The sequence below is a fragment of the Pygoscelis adeliae genome, unplaced genomic scaffold, assembly GCF_000699105.1.
Source record: "Pygoscelis adeliae isolate BGI_AS28 unplaced genomic scaffold, ASM69910v1 Scaffold78, whole genome shotgun sequence".
Lineage (NCBI taxonomy): Eukaryota > Metazoa > Chordata > Aves > Sphenisciformes > Spheniscidae > Pygoscelis > Pygoscelis adeliae.
This window is the reverse complement of record NW_008825409.1, coordinates 1987934-2009420: the sequence shown is the minus strand read 5'-3', so window position 1 is coordinate 2009420 and position 21487 is coordinate 1987934. Positions and strand designations below refer to the sequence as shown.

The 21487-nt window shown below is 37.6% G+C and overlaps 1 protein-coding gene across 1 annotated transcript in view; it reads right to left on the bottom strand.

Moving 5' to 3' along the window:
* The window catches only part of TMEM245 (transmembrane protein 245), a 77673-nt gene extending 60042 nt beyond the window's left edge, over positions 1-17631 (bottom strand). Inside the window, exons 1-6 of the mRNA XM_009330442.1 lie at positions 17510-17631; positions 16162-16263; positions 15096-15203; positions 10557-10640; positions 9082-9294; positions 3766-3935 (exon numbers count right to left, since the gene is read on the bottom strand). Coding sequence (XP_009328717.1) covers positions 3766-3935; positions 9082-9294; positions 10557-10640; positions 15096-15203; positions 16162-16263; positions 17510-17597 — 765 coding nt within the window. The 5' untranslated portion in view covers positions 17598-17631. The remainder of the gene's footprint in view (positions 1-3765; positions 3936-9081; positions 9295-10556; positions 10641-15095; positions 15204-16161; positions 16264-17509) is intronic.
* Positions 17632-21487: the final 3856 nt, after the last annotated feature.

The window sequence follows — 21487 nt, the reverse complement described above, 5'->3', positions numbered from 1 at the left end:
GAAAAGCCTCAAATTGACACTGTAGAATTTGTTTCTATTTTACCTCTTTACCTATGGAATAATTTCTCAGTGAAGAAAGGTAAAGTTGTTTACTGACTCAGTGACATAGTCTTGCCTTTAACTTTACTTCTGCTTACTAAACCCACTATACATTAGATTCAGTTTGGAAAAAACATAGATCTCATGGCTGTATTTCTCCACTTTGCAACTCCAATACAACAAAAGCTAGAGCTCTATTGTTAGCCTGAGGTTTTAGCAGAATGTGAAAGGAAGTCTTTGGTATTTTTCTATAATTTCAGCCTCCTGGAATTGTGTTGTGGTTTGATAAATACAATAACTAGGAAATAACATTATATGACAAAAATAACAATCATTTTTTATTAATGTTTAAGACAATATCTGGGCGGCTCTACCTGACTACTATCTTACCAATACTGACCTTTAAGTAGTGCTACAAACATAGTCAAACTACATTTAAAAATAGGCTACAGCTTAATTCTAATATTCGGGTCATCCAAAATTAATAAGGCTACAGCTGCTTTTCCAGTATGTTATTGGAAAACTATATAAGATCTTGCATGTCTATGGAAGTATTTCCTAGAATAATATGCACTGGTAGAGATTCTGCCTGTTTTCTGTGCTTGTTTTAACTATGTGCTAAACTTGGTACCAGAAGAACCAAACCTTGACTTGACCCAAAGTCCAAACAATCTATTACAGTCCTCGATATATAAAATTCTAGTATGCTATATCTAGAAAAAAAACATATAATAACTACAGTTCACTTAAGTCTACCAGAAAGCATGCATGCAAAATACTAGCACATTCTAATTAATAAGTCCAGTGCATGCAGTTGAGCAACTGCTTATGCTGCTGAACTCCCTCGCAAACTCTAATCAAAATAAAACTACAGTCACCATATTAAAAGATAAGTCTTCTTTAAAAAAAAAAAAACAAACCAAAAAACATCAGTGAAGCAAATCATTAGTTCTTGACTGTTGATAAGAACATGCACAACACCGTATCTTTTAAATTTTAAGATGACTTGATGGATGACAACAGAAGCCTCCCTACTCTTTCCTCCAGGAAGTCTCTCATATCTGAATTGCTGCGTCTGTTGGCTCTGAGGCAACTGCACAACCAGGGACTAAATAATACAGTAAGGACATCCTATTTCCATAGTCCATATTTAAAGCAGGCCTGCACATACAGGCACAGCTTGACCTACTGTTTATAAAGAAAATGAAAAGCAATGCCCTACTTTCTTTCCTCTTGATCGGAACTTCTCTTCAGTTCAAATTTGTCTGCATTTCCAAGATAACAAGAGATTGATGAGCAGTGGGAAAGAAGAAGAGCAGTTCTTTTCTTACTGCTTTTATTTAAGAAACTGACACCATCAGTAAAGCTCAAAGATTTGCATGCATGAGCAGTACTCTCCCATAATTTCTCACAATGGGTTATTTTCCGGACCACCTACACTAGCCTCCTAAACTTCCCTTTGGGAGAAAGAGACATGCCGTTCTAAGATGTCTTCCTTGTCCTCACTACCTTTTACTCAAAACTGGAACTATTTCCTAATTGGGCATACCACTTTAGAAAGACCAAGTAGTACCACTAGGTATCTGTATGAAACAGACCTTGTCAATGGCTTGCTGTACTTAGCTAAGAGCCCCAATACGTCCTGATGCTGAGATTCAGCCTCCAATTAACTCAGTATACAAAAAACCAAAACCAAAACAAAACAAACGAACAACAAAAAAAAATCACTAAGTAGCTTCAGCTCCCAGGAAAAGAAAGTACAAATAAAATATTAAAAAAAACAAACATCTAATTGCAAAGGAAATGATCCTTCAATCTTGATTTCCCACACACACTCATAAAAGGTAAGCTGTAACAATTTACTCCATGAATTTCTATTTTGTGTTTGCATATTTTTACTTCCTCTTCAACAGTGCCTACCGAAGCCAAAATGTTTGGTAATCCAACTTTCATTCCTCTCCTTTCCCTGTCCCCACAAAAAATCACAATTGCCAATATCCTATGGCATTGCTTCCCAAATTCTCAGAAATAAGATGCATCCATGATCCTACAATGCACAGAATAAGCATATACAGTAGAACTTAAAAGAAATGAAAGCATTAGTGTGATAAGCATTGGAAGACCACATCTAATTCCAGCCACCCATGATAAAGCCAGGTGAACTGTAATTAGAATAGGCACAAACGAGGACAACAGAATCATGCAGAGTATCAAGTGTCCTTCTTGTAACGGCTAAAAGAGCTTGAACTGCTTTTATACACACAGCACAGACTCAGAAGGAATATGACTGCCATCTAAAGAAAGGGAGGGACAGAGGAGATGGACAAATGAGTTGTGCCAACACTGTTCCTTTGCTTCGACAAGAACAACATGAATATAAACTGACCTTAAACACATTTAATCTGAAGAGTGGGAAGTTCTGCTGCACATTATGACAAAAGCCCTACCTTCTTTAAGGAGAAAAGACTTAGTGGAATTAGGAAGGATACTGTATCATATAGTTATGCAAGACAAGGATACTAAACTTGACAACTCATGAAATACAATACATACGATATTGTGTCTAGAGTCTTCTTACAGAACAAAAGCTTTTAATGAAAAGCTTTGTATAATGTAAGTTTTTATCCTAACATGTTAATATTTTCAGCTACCTTTGGAAACCCCCTTTATCTTCTTCATAGCTGTATTCTGAAAGACTTTTCCTTTTTCAAATTCTTCCTCAATGAATGCTGTCAAATCTTTACTTATTTCCTACAGCCATTTTAATGCTTTTGTTGACCTTCTGACATCCATTTACCCATTAGATCTGGGCTTAAGCTCTTCCTTTTCCTGTAGGAATTCAGAGCTATAAACTGCAGACAGATCTGCCGAGGTACAGATACTCTGACAAATGTACTTACAGGGTTCAGCTCTTCAGTTACAGAAACTCTGAGGTAACGGCTTTTTCTAAAGCAGAGAATACTTCAACACAGTTACAGAAAGCACATTCTTACACACTGGCATAGCTATTACAAACAAAATAATCTATCAGGTTAAGTCAAAACTTACAATTCTGAATGGAGGAGCCTTAATAAATTTTATGGAGCTTTCCAACTCTGCAATTTGCAATGCAAATGTGGGCACATTTTGAGTGGGGGAGGAGGGAGGGGAGCACAGAAGCCTTATTCTATGGCTCTTCCCAAATACCTTATCCCACATATTTCTTCTCTTACAGAGAGAAGCCTCCCTCCTGCACCACCACGCCACTGTGTTCAACAACTATACTTCCACACAGTATAAACAAATGTGTTCGAACTAGCTCAGGCCCTACTTACAGAATAAAATGGGTTGCTTTTTAAATTAATTTTTCACAACAGAAGTAAGAACGTCTCATCCTTCAAACGAAAGCTTTTTAAGTTTAATTTCAAAATCTTTGTAATCGGGTAAGGTGACTGAACCATGAGAAGTTTGCCTTAGATAAGGGATCTTTTAGCACTAACTCAACATTTAAAAAGTTACTTCTGTCAAGCTTTGCATGTAATCATTTAACGAAGTTTAAATGTGTACTTAAGTGTGAATAGTGACAGAAGAGACATAGTTTAAAATACACCATAAAACAGGTAACAGTTTTACACGAGAGACATGTCCATTAGTGACAAACATTTATTTTAGAATTAAAGTCTCAGCATACAATAAACAGAGAATAAAACAAACTTTCAGGTTTCTTAAGGAAATAAGTAGAAATACCTTACTGTCAAGCTTTAGCATGACTCTTCCAAGCCCTCTGATGGGCCGTGGAGCAAGAGCTTCCTGACGTTCCTTCACAAAATTTTCAACAAGTTGCCACCAACTTTTGCAATGGTTTGCCATGAAGTTCAAAACTCCAAAATGAACCACGAGTTTTTTAAGTGCCCAAACTGTAACCACAAGAAGGAAATTAAGTATTAGAGATTTCAGAGGAGCACCGAAAACTACGCATCTATTCCATTCTGAAAGACCTATGAAAAAGAAAGAAAAAGATTCTTGAGTTTTATTTCCCATTAGAAAGCACTTTCAGAATTTTCAAGCGGTTTTAGCACTAATCTCCTTACTCGCTTTACAGCCATGCTTATCCACATGGAATTTAGATGGCAGCAGAAGAAAGGTGCCTGTGCACGACCCGATTATGCAGCTAACAGACTTGAGCAAGGCCCGGAATAAGCAGGTGCCGTTCCATGATTCCAGTACAGCGGATTTATCGCATCTTCACACGTACACCACACCAGATGACTACACATGAAGTACCACATTCAGAACTTAATGGTATGCTACACATAAAAGAAAATTTTCAGTCTCAATTCTTAAGTTTTAGGCCATCTGTACTGTTAAAGCTGTATCTTTCATTTAAGAACTGACAACAGATCATATGTAATTTCACAGTAAAGAAGTGTTCATTTAAACCTTCAGCTTAAATACAACTACTGATTAATTTTGCTTTTAAACATCAAAAATACTATTTTGAGATCAGCTTTTTATCTTGGCTTGAAGATGATCACACAAAGCTCCAGAAAAATCCATACTGCTCCTCAAAACCAGACAACAGAAGAAACACGTACAACTTTTTTCCCCCAAAAAGAAGCATTTTGCTACCACAAACAGCTTTTCTCCAACACTCCTAACATATATCCACTGTAAAATAAAGAGCTTCTCAACATCACTAGAAATGTCTAGCATTACAGTTAAAGAAATAAAAGCTCATGTCCGTTTAAAATGAAATAAAGCCATGAAATAAAGCCCAGAGACTTTTGCATAAGGCTTATGGTTCCAATTCTGTAATGGCTCTGCTCTCCCTCACTTACCAAGTACACATGCAAAACTTGTGAACCATCACAATCAAGAATGTAAAAGCAAAAAAGCATGATACATATGAAACTTTCCTTGGAAGCTAATAGACCTTAGTCAGGACATATTTGCCATATTCTTTTTTTATTCAACAAAAAGTTACACCACTCAAATTATCTATCTTCTCATCACTGAAAAGAAGAAAAGCGAGTAATCTTCCAAAGCCCCTAGCAAATTTAACATCAGAACAGAGGAGTTAATTCATATCATAAACAAAGATTTGTATTACAACTGATTCTACTGGGGTATTGATGCAAACATACCAGTCACAAAAACATCATTACAAGATACATCAACTTAAAGGATCATAATTAGTATATGTAGCAGTAACAGACCAGAAGGTCTCACAACCCAGTCCTGCCATGAACTACTGATACACAAACCCCTAAACAAAATTATGCTGCATCCCCAAATACTGAAAACCATGGTTCTACAGGAAAACAAAGTGAAACTATTAGCAACAGAATCACATAATTGTCCTAATTTCTCCCTGTTTTTTTTTAACCAGAATTTAGTAACAGTGAACACTACATGTAGATCAAAAATTAGTTGTTAAAAATTCTACTTACACAGTAAAATAACTTTCTGTGAAAATGCTAGCAGTATTCCTCCAATTAGATCGTATTTATAGCAACATTTGATACTGAACTCACCATCATTACATTCAAGTGTACTTTTAATAAAGCTTTTTTTCGTTACGAAAGACTATTGTCCAAACTAGATTCCTTACTTACCGCCATACATCGACACCACAGTAATTCCCTCATCCTCAGAAATTCACATCATGCTTCTACTTGGAGATGTGTAAAATGACATACATAGCCGAAAAGGCTAACTTTTAATATCCACAGGGTATTTATCAAAGTTCCACAAGAGCCTATTATCTGTAAGCCACTTGTGTAATAGTTTACGTTCTTGTTCAACATGACATTTGGTTTACTTACCCTCTGGCACCACCATGTGGCAAATACAGGATTTATTCTCTTGAAGAAATAGAACACTTAAGAATCTTTCTACTAAAGATCATGTGGCAACATACAAAAAAGGAGAAAATACAGTGCGAGTGCCAGCACCTAACTTACAGGTTGAAGTTTTGTATGATGAAATGTAACTCGTGGTAAATACTCAAACTGCTACTCGGCAAAACAGGGCAAGCTTGCATTTTTACAAGGTGAACAACATACCTGAAATGGTATTCTAACCTTCTGCTATTATTTAAAAGTAAGTGTTTAAATAATATCTTCTAAAATAACTGAGTGTACACTCATTGCAAAGGTGATGTCAGGAGGTGCTACAGTCAATCACACAGCGGTAATTGTATTAGGTTAAAAAGAGGCAGGAGGAAAAAAGCTAAAAGGAGCACTGTTATTAGAAAGTTGTGAGCAAAAGAAGAGAAAGGCTGCATAATAAGAAATTCCAAACATCTCCAGGAAGCAGAAAATGACCTGAAGACAAAAAACAGAATTTAAAAAAGGATACAACAGAAAAAACAAGGAAGTAAATGAAAGATCTTAAAAAGAGACAATACCGGGATTCCCAGGCTCACATCACTGAACAAAATGCTACAAGTAGTCCACAACCTGGTTTATTGCTTAGCTTTTGAAATCAAAAGTCGTTTTTTCACCTTTCCATTTTATGGTATAATTATGGTATAATTTTTTCACCCTCTATATTAAGTAATTTTAAAAGAGCATCTCATTCTACCGAAGTACAAATGCATTCAAAGAAAAATGTTAATGGTACCAAGATATTTCTAATAATCTAAATGCTACTTCATGTAAGTCCTGTCTACCAAACTAAGGAACTCTGGTGAAATTAACACCTTTCCATTTAAGGTTTTGGGGGGTTATTTTATTTTTTTTCATACTAGAAGCATTCTCCTTAAGGTCTCAGAAATGCTTGAAGTTATTAGTCTCCTTAAACTTGAACAGTTGCAAGGAAACTTGCTTTACAAGCCTTCCTATTTTCCACTACTCAGTATTTTTAATACCACCTCTGTTTTAACAATCCAGGTTATCATCATTCACCTTCTGACACTTAATGTGATCCATTGTTCTAAATTTGGCTCTGTTCATCACTATACTGCCTTTTCATAATATTTTTGTGGTGTTCTAGTTATATTCAGTTATATGCCAAGAAAAAGCACTTAAGGAGTGTCACTGCTAAGGCAGTAAGTCACAAATATTCTCAAAATTAATTTCTATTTTGGCATGAGTTTATTGTTTGGGTAGTTATTTTAGACCTAATGACTAGCAGCAGCGGTATTCATCCATTTCAGTTATAGATGTGCACTTTAATCTAGATTTGTCTGGCTCAAGCTTAAAGCCATTCATTGTTGTCTGCCTAACTGCAAAACTATTGCATCCATTTTTCCTTCCACCCAAGTAGGTATTTTTAAACAGTGGTTAAGTCACTCCTTGACTCTTAAGCCACATAAGCTCTGCTTCTAGTAAGTCAAAAATCTATTATCTAATGCCTTTATAATTTTTATGATTCATTTATGAGCTACATCCAACCTGCCATCGCCATTTCCCATGATGCCCAGACACCAAAACAGGGCAGTTTCTTCTGTAGCAACTACATGGGAACAAAACAAAGATCAAACCCCTCTTCTCCTCTTACCCTCTATTCAGCTATTTATATGCCTAGCCATCACATTACCCTTTAGCTGCTGCCACAGTGCCACAGCCAAGTGTGCAGCTGTTCCTTTCACCATGCCTCTCATTCACCATGCCTCTCAGTTCACAGCCCCTCGAACCTGTAAGCGTGGCCCCACAGTCATGATTTCCAGATGCACAACTAGATGGTTTATAACGGCTTTGTGTATTAGGTGTAAATCACAAGGTTTTGGTAGCAGGGTGGCCGCTGGGGTGGCCTCCATGGGGAGAGACCAGGGGCTGCCTTGTGCCAGACACAGTTGGTTCCACGGGGCTCCACAATGGACCCACCACATTCCAAAGCTGAGCCCATCAGGCATGGGTGTGGTGCCTCTGTGAAAATATATTTAAGAAAGGACAGAAAACACCAGAGAGGGAGAAGAGGAGGGCACACAGAGAGAACAAATGAATAGAGAGGAAGAAGGAACAGAGGGATGAACAGAGGGAATAAAAAGGCCAGGGGAGTAGAAGTGCTCCATGGTGGAGCAGGCACACCACTAAGAGGGACCGTGGCCTATGGAGGACCCATGCCAGAACAGGTACACCTCTTGAAAGAACTGTGGCCTAGGGATGAGGAGACGCCCGAGCTGGTACCTCCCCGAAGGGACTGCAGCTCATGGATGAGCCCACACTGGAAGACGGGAAAAGAGTGGCTGCCTCTGTGGGTACTTGGCCGCTAGCTGGGGCCAACCGACCATACTTGGTAAAAGGGAAAATAGCTACATTTAAGCATTAAATACATCACAAAATGCTGACAATTAGCTTTTTAACTGAAGTTTAGAGAAAATCCAAGCAAATTAGGAAACTCACTTTGTTTACAGTAGGGTGATGGGAGGAAATACCTTCAGATTCATAGTAGCTCATGCATATTTCCAGAGTTCCCATCTTCCCTATTCACCCCCCAAAAGAGTATTGGAAAAAGTGGCAATCAGTTTTAAAATAACCTCTTTAGATAGCTATCATAACTGTTCCTATTTGAAGCTATTCTTGCTTGATATATAAGAGAACAGATGCACGTAGATGTGAAGCAACAAAGCTAATTAACCTCAGAGCTAGAATTAGAATCAAATTCATCTTGCGATTTGTCCACAGAACCTAGTAACCTATTTTTAATGGAAATTAAAAGTTAACATGAGTTGTGCTTCACTACTGAATAACAGTTAAAATATTCTTTATCTATAGGTGCAAAAACATGAAAAACATGACGTCAAGAGGAAGAAAAACAAAGTACTCTAAACCAGAAGTATTCTTACAATGTAAGGTATGGCACTAAATTATTCCAGGTAAGTACAACAGCCAACAGACAAAGCAGTTTTACAGAGTTGTCCACTACATGGTAACAGACAGTGCACATCAATGTTCCTATTGATGTTCCTACAATTCATCTTGTCTTAACAAAAAGTCTTGAAAAAGTTTTAATTTAAAACTCATACAAGCCTACAAGCCTTTCCTTCTAATTTATTTAACACAAAGCCTAAGGCTATCCAAAGTAATAATTTAACACACACTTCTAATAATTGATTACCTGCAAAAGGCACTGGCAATAGCTGCACAATCCAGAAATTCAGCCAGATCTGGACAATGACAATGGCCCACACAAGTGTAACAAAGTATATATCACTAGTTTTCTTTTTTCTAAGAAAAGATCCAATCTCAGGTCTTTGTCTGCTCCCAGAAGAGGATGAAGAGGAGGAGAAAGACGATGAAGCATGTGGAGGCTGATCACCTTCTGTTGCTCCTAAAACAAACAAATGCAAAGAAAGAAGTGGAAATTATCACATTAATGTTCACCACAGAACATAATATGCTCCCTAGTGCCAAATTAACCTGTTTTTTTGTTTGGGGTTGTGGTTGGTTTTTTTTTTTTGTAATTTCTCTAAAAGACAGACAGCCTTGGCACTGATCTGAATTTTGAAAAGCTAGAACAGGGCTGTGTAAGCTCTCCCACATCATGCAACACCATGCCAAGCAGTGCTGGGAGGAGAAGAAAAGATGCTACAGCCTCTAAGAGGCTTCCTGTCACTGCAGGTAAGTTACAAGCCAAATAAATTTTATCAAAGAACCGTAAAACCCTGAAAAACTTCAAAGTGTAATTCACTCCTAAAAGAAATCTAAAGCCTTAAAAGAAATCTCTCTATTTCAAGTACTCAAAAAGAAATCTTAGATTTCTTCAAAGCTCATTTAAACAAAACCAAAAAATACAACATACATTGAAGAGAAAGCTTGTATCTTATAAATTTCTTACATGTTTTCTTTTCCTGAACACTCACATTACAAACATAGCACTCACACTGTGATCCTGAATTATTTGCTTGTGTAACATATTTTAGTAACAAGAAAAAGCATAAATTAGTGGGTAATTCTCTCATTCGTAAGTTAGTAAACATGAAATTCAATTCAAAAAAGTGAACTGATGTGTTAAAGGCACTTATAAATAAACAGTAAACAGTCATTTCAGGCAAAAATATTATGTCCAAATTAAAATGCTTGTATAGAGAACACAGTAATTTTATTTTAGTTGGTAAATCTGCTTAGTATGGGTGACACCAAATCCATCTTCAGTCGCCGTACATAGAATCTCTCCCTGAGAACATCAGTATTAACTTATACTGAGGCCCCACACTGGTGGCAAAATGCACACACTTCCCACACACCATTACTTGAGAAAAATTTGCAGCCGTGGTGGAAGAATGCACACACAAGAAAACTTGAAAAGTTACTCTATGCTGAAGAATAAAAGGCAATTTGTTATGTTGCTACATACTGCAGCAGGTAAGCAATGAACACAACTCTTTCACTGGACTTGTGTCACATCAACACCAACCACTTTCCTCCCACGAAGAAAAACTGCTGTAAAAACCGTATTACAATATACTACATGCGTATCAGTCAACTCAAGTTCCACACATGCAGTTTTAGCTGCAATGTGTCACTAAAGCCATTCCTAGCCTAAAGCATGACAGCTAGCATGTACAAAAAGACAAGACAGATTTGTCATACGTGTGCAGGAGTGGTAAGTGACAAATTCTGCAGCCTCCCACACTGGATGAACACTCTTCTTTTGTAGAACACCAGTGTAGATTTCTACAAGTAAGGGGAACTATTTTTAGAGCTTACAAACACTTCCCCACCGCACTAATACAATAAGGTAGATCTATTGATTCTCCCAATTGATGGTCACTGGAACAATGACAGGAACATTGGTTGCTGGTAGCATTATTTGGTGGAACTTCACAATATTCCCAAAGGAATTACAGCATGCAACTTGAAAGAAGGAACTCTGCAAGCAGCTAAACACAGCAGAAGCTTCAGGTGGAGTGCTTCCTGGCAAATCAGTTCATGTCTCAAAGGGATGAAGGCCAGCCCTATCATATACAAACTACACTTTGGAGAATAAGACACCAGTTAGCTTTTCATAAGGGGAGAGACAGTTACCTGTAATCAGAAGCTTTCCTAAAAAGACAAAGTGTTTTTGTCATAAGAAGTAGAGGGTTACTGCTGAGCAGTGCACAGAGTCAAGGCCTTTTCTGCTTCTCACACCACCCCACCAGCGAGTAGGCTGGGGGGGCACAAGAAGTTGGGAGGGGACACAGCCGGGACAGCTGACCCCAGCTGACCAAAGGGATATTCCACACCGTATGACATCATGCTCAGCATATAAAGCGGGGGGAAGAAGAAGGAAGGGGAGGGATGTTCAGAGTGATGGCGTTTGTCTTCCCAAGTCACTGTTACGCGTGATGGAGCCCTGCTTTCCTGGGGATGGCTGAACGCCTGCCTGCCCATGGGAAGGAGTGAATGAATTCCTTGCTTTGCTTTGCTTGCGTGCGCAGCTTTTGCTTTACCTGTTAAACTGTCTTTATCTCAACCCACGAGTTTTCTCGCTTTTACCCTTCTGATTCTCTCCCCCATCCCACCAGGGGGGAGTGAGCGAGCGGCTGTGTGGTGCTTAGTTGCCGGCTGAGGTTAAACCATGACAAGAAAAAACAAAGCAATTTAATATGCTGAAATCTATGCCTCAAGATTAAAGTTATCCGACACTTTTTGCCCCAAAAGCCCGCAGTAGAGTCACTTTTATGAAAGAAAAAAGAATATTCCTTCTTTTGATAATGAAAAATTTGATCAACATATTTTTGCAATGAAGAAAACCTCAATTAAATAACAGCAACAGTAACGTTAAGAGTAGTACCAATTAAACTGCCTCATTCTCTTACAGTTTCCCTATTAACTTGGGCGGACTGGACACAGAATGCAAAACACAGATGGGAAAGAGCTGACAGGGACAGAAAAGAATTAAGACTAAAACCTCCTAGGGGATCCCAAGACAAGAGAGCTTTTTCAGAATGCAGTTCCGCAGCACTTTAAGCCAAACTAAATTGGCACTGCCAATGACGCAGTATTCTCCCCATGACAAACACACAGACTCCTTAGCATCAGAACTGCCATTCAGATGACTGTATCGTAAGTCAGGTCACAAAGTTGATCCACCCAAAAAAACCACCAAACTTTGCAAATGAAAAAAGTCACATGTTGTTGGCAAGATATGCTCTGCAAACCAAGGCATGAGTGCCTTGTCAACACAAATAGGAAAAAAAAAAAAGGACTATCGTAATACTGATTTAGAGTAACTTCAGGTTCTGTAAAACCCCATTTAGTGTGCTTCATGATATTTTTAGAGATGAAACCTGAAAAACACCTTTCTATCTTCCAACTAATGAAAGTATGACAGTATTTCCCAAATGGCTAACATAATACCCGGTAAAGAATTCTAGCAAAATCAGCATGTATGGTACTTATTTGAATATAATAAAAACAACAAAAAAGTCAATTTTCCAGGCTGTCTTAAGACACGTTCTTTTCTTTATACAATATGTTCTCTGTCAAGTCAACTTCTTGCTGGCATAACATTTTGAATTATTCTCCTCCCCTTCCTTAAATAAAAGGAAAAGGAACAGCAGCACAAACAGGAAGGCAAGTGTCTGCATCTCTATGGAGCGGGGTATCAGAATAAGATCTTCAGAGTTAGATGAAACAGTAATTTTATTATTATTAATGACAAAGTCTTTCAGAACACCAGGATGAAGGTACCCCTTCATGAATAACCACATCTTTCTGTAATTTCAAGAGAAAAAGATTTTTTTTTTTTCCTTAAGTAAACAAAGTGGGGGGGAAGGGAGGGTAAGAGGCCTGACTACATTTAAGGATTTCAGTATCTATCATATTCAAAACCAACAAGACAACAGAATGTTGCCTACAAGGCAGCTAACAAAATATTGCAGTGGTATCTGCTTCTTAAGTTGAGGACTTCTTATTTGCTGTATACTCTGGAAATTCTTGGGACACCAGGAAGAACAAGTTAGACCACCTTCACCGGTATCATTATATTCCTCACCCCCAACACTAAATACCAGTATTCAGCAACAAAATAAGGAAAAACCTGAGTGTTCATAAAAACCTATAAAATCAATACAGTTTCTTTCCCCTCCTGTTTTTTGAAGCGTAAGGAGAACAGTAAAAACATGAAGCACTGATTGTTCTATAATTGCTTTAATACAGTATAAGCATTGTTATTGCTACTGACAATTAACCAACCTTGACAACCACTGACATATTTAGAATAGATATAAGGAAGATCTCCTCCTGAAGTCTGCTATCCACCTGCCTGAAGATGTGAAAACTTTCAAAATCTTAAACTTCTCATAAAATAGATGTGTGTTACATTACAAGTTCCAAAGCAAGATGACAAAATATCCAAAAATCACTGCAGAGGAAAACCAGAAGAGTTGCAGTTTCTTAACCCTGCAGGTAATCCTTTTGCTGTACAAGAACAATGTTTCATCACCATTCACACAGAAGATCCAAACCGAAGATGACCAAAAGGATGCTTAACATGTATCACAGAATAGAATGCTAATTCCCAACAGACTGTTGGAAAATTATATGAACTATCGTTAGGAGTAAACAGGAAACTCCATATTTGTTCTTTTCCTGTTGTGAAGGAAAACAACAGAATTTGCAAGACAAAAAACCATCTGGTTAACTCTGGTCTCTAGAAAATAAGTCAGAAAACATTCACTATAAAAGACACCTTTGTAAAACCGCTGTAGTTTTCTTTTGGCCAAGAGAGGTTACAACTTCAAACAGAAAAAAAAACTGTCTTAAAGAACAGAAAAAAATTAAAACTGGTGCGTAAGTTAAAAAAACCCAAAAAAACCCCAAGCAACAAACAAGAACACAACCACTTACATAGCACATTTGTGGGAGACTGTTGCTTGACCAGATGTCCAAAATCCAGCTAAAAAAATAATCCCATTTCCAAAATTAAAGATTAGAGACAGCAATGTAACAGAACTGTCACCATGATGCTTCATTCTCAAATTCAGGACATACGTCCATAGGGTTCTGTATTTATTTTGATGACAGTCACGTAAAATGCAGAAACGAAGATAAGAGTAAGTTGTCTAAAGCTGCCCTTTTTATATTTAAAAATGAAGCATGTTTTCAAGTACAGCTTACATTGACAAACTGAAAATTAGGAAGTGTGTTTACGTTTCACTGAAAGATTTCTGAAGAGCTTCTAATACACCGTTTCACCTGGTGGCTGAAGTAACTTTTTAGTTTCACGAATGGTGGCGTTTAGACAGAAGTTTTTAATGCCACATGCTCAAAGCATTCTCTCCTGCACCATCACTATGTTTCCTCCTCTGGAGCACAATTTACACATTACAGATGATATTAAGAACATACTGTCTTGAAGTAGATGACTCTTAGACACAGCCAATTTCAAAATGAGGTTTTGGAAGTTCACATTCTGTCAAGTTGAATGACCTGTTCTGTCTACTTGCAGGAAATGGATGAAAACTTTCAATTTCCAGAGATCTCCGTAATAGCTTATTTTTCTAGTATTGCATTCCATCAGAGGCCTACCTGGAAAAATGATGGTAAAGTTCAAAACCAGTGATGGACATCTAAACAGCTTCTTTGCAACTCTTTTGAGCCATTTCTTACAGATTTCTAGTTGTGTTATTGCAAGTGAAAGTATCATGACTCAAGCTACAATGTCAAGTAAACTCACTACAGGAGACTTTGAGCATGCCACAGTTAAACAGAGAACAAAGGGTTTTTTTGTCACTGTGATGTATACAAAAACTATTCCAGTCTGTCTGCACCTGGTCCAGAAATCTAGTTATATCTCGTAACTGCCAACAAATCAAAAGAAGGCTAGGGAAAATAAAAAAAATTAATAATAAAGACTAGGAAAAACACACGCCCTCATTCTGGGGGTGGGGGCGGGAAAATCTTCTAGTCAGGCCTTCTAAATGCACAGACAACCATGTAAACTATCATTTGAAAGATAGCTTTTATATTATTGTCATCTTAACATTTTTAAAACAGATAAACCTGTTTCACAAGGTAAGTATAAATGTGCTATTTTGGACAGGATGAAGATGATAGAGACTATTTTGAAATTTGTTCTTAATTCCCTTCAATTTCATGCCTTTAGAGCAAATTCAAATGTTTTCTTACAGAGTATTCAGTCACCTGAGGGTTGTGAGGAATGTTCACTATTGGACTCATCTTCTGTCATTGAAATTGCCATGGCAATTGTTGAAGCAGCAATGGAAATCATCTGTCCAGGAAGCTCTGCCCCTGTAAAATATATACGTATATGTAACTAAAGAAAAGCTTAAGTTTTAAAATGTTTTATTTGTTGCCCGATATCCACCAAAGCTGTCAAGCAACAGAAATTATATGGATAGACATTGTTAGTTTTTAATATGTGTTATATGTAGTCAATATCATCAAACAGGAATGAGTGCTATTAATTTTAGTATTACAATACACCTGGAGCCAAAACACGAAACCAGTTATTTGCTTAGCACTTTCCTTGCTAACGAACTGCTACCGACCAAGTAATTTGCAGCTGCTGGCAATCTGATTAATCTAAAGATCTCTATACCAGATAATCAATTTTACTAACCAAGATTATGATGACTTTCAAGAAAACTAAAACAGCAAGACAGGAAAAAAGTTTCCCAAAATAATCATACAGCTAGTACTAGAAAGGAACACCTGACATTTGCTTTCATGCAAAATTGACTCACAACAGGCAAACCCTATTTTTCTCAAAGTCTAAACACAAACCATAGTTTTAAGAAACTGGTATTTTAAAAATTAATGACTGAATGTAAGAAGCTAGCTGGATGCAGTCGTCTCAGTTTCTCTCATACTCAATATTATAGGAGCTACTAAACCCATATTGCTCATTTCTTTCAAAATTAGCCTCTGATTTCAAATTTCCTGGGCTTTCTTTATGCTTGAAACTACATACAGGATTCTGTAAACTTAAGCAATCGGGCTTGATAATGAGAGTCACTGCTTTGCTGTGGAAAACAAACATCAGTCCATCACAAAGATTTTCTGTAAAGAATCAAAGATTAACTTCAGCATGCATAAACCACTTTGAAACAAACATACAGAAAATCTTACAGTAAATTCTTGCAATCTGTATGATATTGAATTTACAGTAATACAGTCCAGATTCTTTCACTTGACTTTACAGAGCTTTTGCCTCCAACAATAAAAGAAATAGTGACTCATTTCTTACCAGAAGACTCCTTTCCATTCTGCTGTTCATGCAACACACCTACAGTCATCAGAACAACTATAACCAGAAACACAGGAATTCTCCAGGAACCTGCCACAGAAGCTGAAAGATACAGGTTTGGTTTTTTTTTTTTTTTTAAACAAGAAAAAATATACTATTAATAAACTCTACATTTAGCAAATCCAAGAAGGTCACCACATCAACCAAGAACAATCTGGGCAGAAGCTAAGAAGTGTCATAAAGCAAACAAGTTTTCTACATTCACGGAAAGGAAGAATAGAAAAAAACAGGTGAACAAGCTTCTCAATGAATAAACCAAGTTGTTACTGTTCCTAAATTGTGACTTTAAACTATGCTGATATTCTTTAGAAAACAATTATAAAAACAACATGCAAAATTACATGAAAATACACACAAAATAAAAACATTTTAGATATCAGAGACAAACCAAGTTCCCCCCAAAAATCTGTATTTATGTTAGATCTCCACAGAGTGGCATCAAGCAGCGCCTTCTTGGGTTTTGGCTTTTCAGCTAGTGCTTCCAACAAATACAAGACTGCCAAAATGCAACCAAAGGCAAAGCTATTATGTGTAGCTTAAAACCTAAGGAAAGTGTCCCCACATGGCCAGAACAATCCTTGAAACCTGCTGCTAAAGCAAAGTAAATCATGAAGTACGCTGTGAAACCTTCCATCATGATAGTCTTCTATTATTTGCATGATACTTCCACCATAAACTCTGATATGATAATATAATCTGATAATCTGTTACAGTAAATATGTAAAATGAAACACTAACAGATTACTATAATCTTGTATTTGTATTATCAGATTATATAGATTACTGGCAAATTTATTTGATATTGTTGATATCATATCGACATGCTTGTTGACTACCGATAGAATTTTTTATTTTTTACTTCTATTACTACTATTAAATGCATTTTACAGCTTCAGTGTTGGTTAATGGCAAGCTCTCAAGAAAATAATAATATTAAAAATCATCACAAGTGAAAATCTAAATCCACCCACATGTGACTCCAGCCCTTCCCCACCGTCAGGGGGTCAGTACCAGGTCTGTGAGTCAAATAAGGGAAAGCCTTGGGAAGTACAAACTGGGCAGGAGGAGTGGAAGACACATGTTGCTCAGCATCTTGATGCCTTCCTATTCCCTACTCCAACGCTCCCTGCTGGCCACATGCAGCCAGAATTACTGAGCAGAGAAAACAGCCTGCATCTCAGCTAAGACTCCATGGTAAAGATTTAGCAGAAGAGCAAGCGCATAGCTCTGTTTGCAAGACAACAGAATCCCAGCAGCTGTATTAGAATAGTAACTTCTTGTTACTCACCTAAGTGAAAGAGCAGCATAATCCAGACAGGGACTGAGATTGCTTTCAAGTAACGTTCAGTGCTTATATTCCACTTGAATGAAACCATCAGCAGGTAACCAACTACCAACGTCCATATCTTTAAGAAAAGAGATACACACAGGTATGTATACACGCATGAGTACAATACAGCTATATTGTGATCTGTGTGTACACATGCATGCACCCCTAACTGCCATATCAAGAGAACTGAAGTCAGGTTCTAATTCTTTAAGAAGCCTACATTTCAGAAGTGTCAATCAACTACAAGAGTTTTTGTTCCATGTAAGAGAAGCGCAGAGTTCGTGTGAAGCGTAAGGACAAGCTAGACATGCCTTTGGCCTGCCTTCAGTATGGTTCTAACGTGAGGGGGTATACACACTTTGCCAGATACAAACCCTGAAGAAAGATGTTTTTGCAGCTGAGACCAAGCAATTACTCTGGAACTACTATTGAAAGGTTAGAACCCAAATGAAACAGTGCCACCAGCAGCACCAGTGGGGCCACAGGGAGACAGAGCCAGCAGAGCACCGCTCATTCCAGCACAGAACAGCCTGCCAGCTCCACAGAGACAAAGGGGGTTTTAAGCCAAAGACTTTAGGAAGCACAACAGAAACTGCTGTTCCTCAGCAGTGTTGGTCCACAAAAGAGTCATGCCTTTAAATGACTTGTGACACCTCGTTTTATCCAATATTTAACTAAAAACACTAAAGAGACAGAAAAATGTCCGTGACAACGTATCAAGAGGCAGATGTGGTCATTTTGGTCTTGCTGCTTCCAACTGCCTTCTACAACTCTGCTCATCAGATAAATCACAATAGGGAATTCTAATGAAGAATCTTGAGATGAAGAATTTGAGCTTGAAAATGCTGAAAAGAAGAAAGCAGAAACCAGAAGAGGCAACAGGAGGTAGAAAGCTGCTACTCAGCAGAATATGTGAAATAAAAGAGGTATGAAAACCTGTAAAAATAAAACCTCAGTGTTGCATTCTTAAAAAAAAAAAAATTAGGAAAAAAAACCCAAAACATCTGACATTTCTGGACCAAAGTCAACAAATATTCCCTACCCATAACCAGTTAAGGACACTTTCAAATTTACACTTATAAATCCATAAATCCCAATGAAGTTTAAACAGAATTTCCATTAACAACATTTGCTGAATCAGATGTCACTGTAAGAAGAAAGAATGCACTGGCAGAGACACAGAACAAGCAATTAGACAGAACACACCGGAAGAGCTTTCACCTCTTTACTCTGCACTATATGACTCACGCCGAAAAGGCAACAGTCTTTAGGAAAAGCAGGTTTGTGTGACTACTCCCATGTACCTAATTGGCGTAGAGGAATTCTTAATCATACCGGATTCAGCAGACAAGCAGTGATTGACCCCATTAACTTCAGAGGGAACGCTCATACACACAAGGGAATTTAAAATCACTTAGAAAATGTGAACAAATGTACACCCTTTTCATGCTAATCTTTCTCATCAAAGCTCATCAGTCCAACTTTTCACTACTATCTATCTCTAGTTTTGCATCAACAGAGCTGCGCAATGCTTATGGCCAAATTTGGGCTCAAGACAAATGTCAAAAAATAACACAACTCTTAGACTTTAAGATAAAAGTCACAAACAAAACAAAAAAAACCTTGACCTGAAATGCAGGGCAGCACTCCTTTAACAGTAGATGCTTGTAACATAAATACATTCACAAGGCATATTAAAGCACAACTGTAATTGCAAGAGAACTCAGCATGAAGATGGTATCCTACTCCCTAACACCAGCCACACAGCACCTTTGTATAATAAATTTGCCTTGATGCTGGAATTTTTCTCTTTAGCTTTTAAATTTAATGACAAATTACAAATAGGAGACTCAGTAAGTTCAATGGATTAAACTTTCTGATTAAAAATACTCCAAAAGTAGGAGGCTAACAGGGCATAAGCCTATGTTCAGCAGCCAACAAAGCAAAACACGTTGCGCTGCTTTTAGCCACGCATGTAGCTGAACTAGAAGCCAGCATTTCAGGGTTTAGGATTCAGTATTTTTTTGTGTTTTAAGTTACAATAATTCACCAATTCTCATTTCTAAAGGCTTAGCAAATGACCCAAGTAAAAGTATTTCTTATTTCTATTGAATAGAGAGAAATAGCTTATTTTAAAATGAACAAGTCATCTTGTTTTGGAGATTGAACAATAACAATTCTGAACCCCTGTAAAAAATACTACGTAGTCAACTGACTGGTGCAAGAGGTTTAATTTCAGTGACACCACGGAGTAATCAGTTCCTTATCAGGTAATGTTACAGCCACGCACTTCCCTATGCTGCAAGAAATACACTGCATGGGAATTAGGGTAGCCTACTTCTCTAACTTGGGTAGCCTACTTCCAACAATTCATAGCTGAAAGCAACTGACAAAGCAAATTAACTTAAAATGACATGGACTAGGATTTCATCCCATACTAACTTGGCAACAGCCTACTCTTCCCCCCCCCCCCCTTAACCCTTTAAATGCATGTTATATAACCTTTCCCACTGTTTTTCTGAATGGTCTCCAAAGGTTTTGGCTACAAGAGAATGAAAATATTAATAGCCTCTTTACTATTACATGTCCATCTCAACAACTGACACCATGGAAATTAAGAATAAAAGATACTGCCTACTTTCATTAAAATTAAGCTACTGTAATTATTGCACTGAAACTAGAATAAATACAAATTCCATGCTAAACCAAAATGCCTGTAAATTTGATTTATAAGGGTATACAGCTAACCAGGTAACTCATACATACACTTCAGATATTGCAGAATGTATTAGATACCATAAGCTGTTTATTTATCAAGCTGACGTCATTTGCAGATGCCTAACTTCCACCACGTATGCCGAGATTTTAAATGCCTATTCAATCACAATTAATATTTACAGACATGCACAACTCCCATATATCAGAATTTTAGGATGGTTTAATCCTGTAAGCTTTCCTTCTTCCTCCTTCCCTCACTTATCTTCATTGTCTGAACAGACAACAAAGACCTCATTTCTCACATCTCCTTTGCATTTTATGGCACCCCTCTCAAATTGAACAAAATGTTGTTTTGCCTTTAGGCATAAGAAGTAAAACTGCCTGCTTCCCAGAATAAATAGCTGTGAGACTGCAGTGCAACCTCCTGGACTTCAGCATCCACTTTTGAGTTACAGTGGTAAATTTAAAAGGCCAGATTTCGAGATGTCTAGGCAAGTCTGAAGGGCTTCAGTTCTCTTTAAATTGCCAACTGGAGGCAAAATTACACCATAGAAAGATGCAGCTTTTATGTTAAGCTCAAGCATCTGCTTCAGTGTTTTGATTTTTCTTTTAAATTTCTGTTTTGGAAAGTCTAGGATTTATCAGCATAACCATATCACCAATGTTACTCGAAGTCTGCTTCCAGTTCCAGTTAAAGTCGAGAGAATTTGAAAATCTGAAGACACTCTTTTGGCTTTGGCATCATTTTTCAATGAGAACAAACTCTTTCTCACTACTCAACTCTCAACAACATTTATATTGATTTATACTGAAGAGTAAAATTCTTTCATTACACAGTTCACTCCCTTTTTTTCCTATCAGCAAGTTAATCTGTAAGGGAGAGGTTTTACAGATGAGCTCATTTAATAGCTCACTGCTACTGAAAGCGGCAGTTCATTCTCTCCCACTGTCAGTCATGCAGTCCCACCTCTTCTGCACATCAGCTTTGACGTTCAGCCAGCCAGCTCAAGCTCCCTAAGCTGATAAAAAACTATCCAGAAAAAAACCCAAGAGTTTATAATCTAATTCAGTTATAGCTAAACAGGCTCACAGAGCTAAGACAGGCACCGACAAGAGGGCAACTGAAGCGTATGTCAGGAATGGGATAAGCAAGAACTGCTCCTCACTGGTAGCACAGCTGTCGGAACGACTCAGCCTTCCTCGGAATGCTGCCCCAAC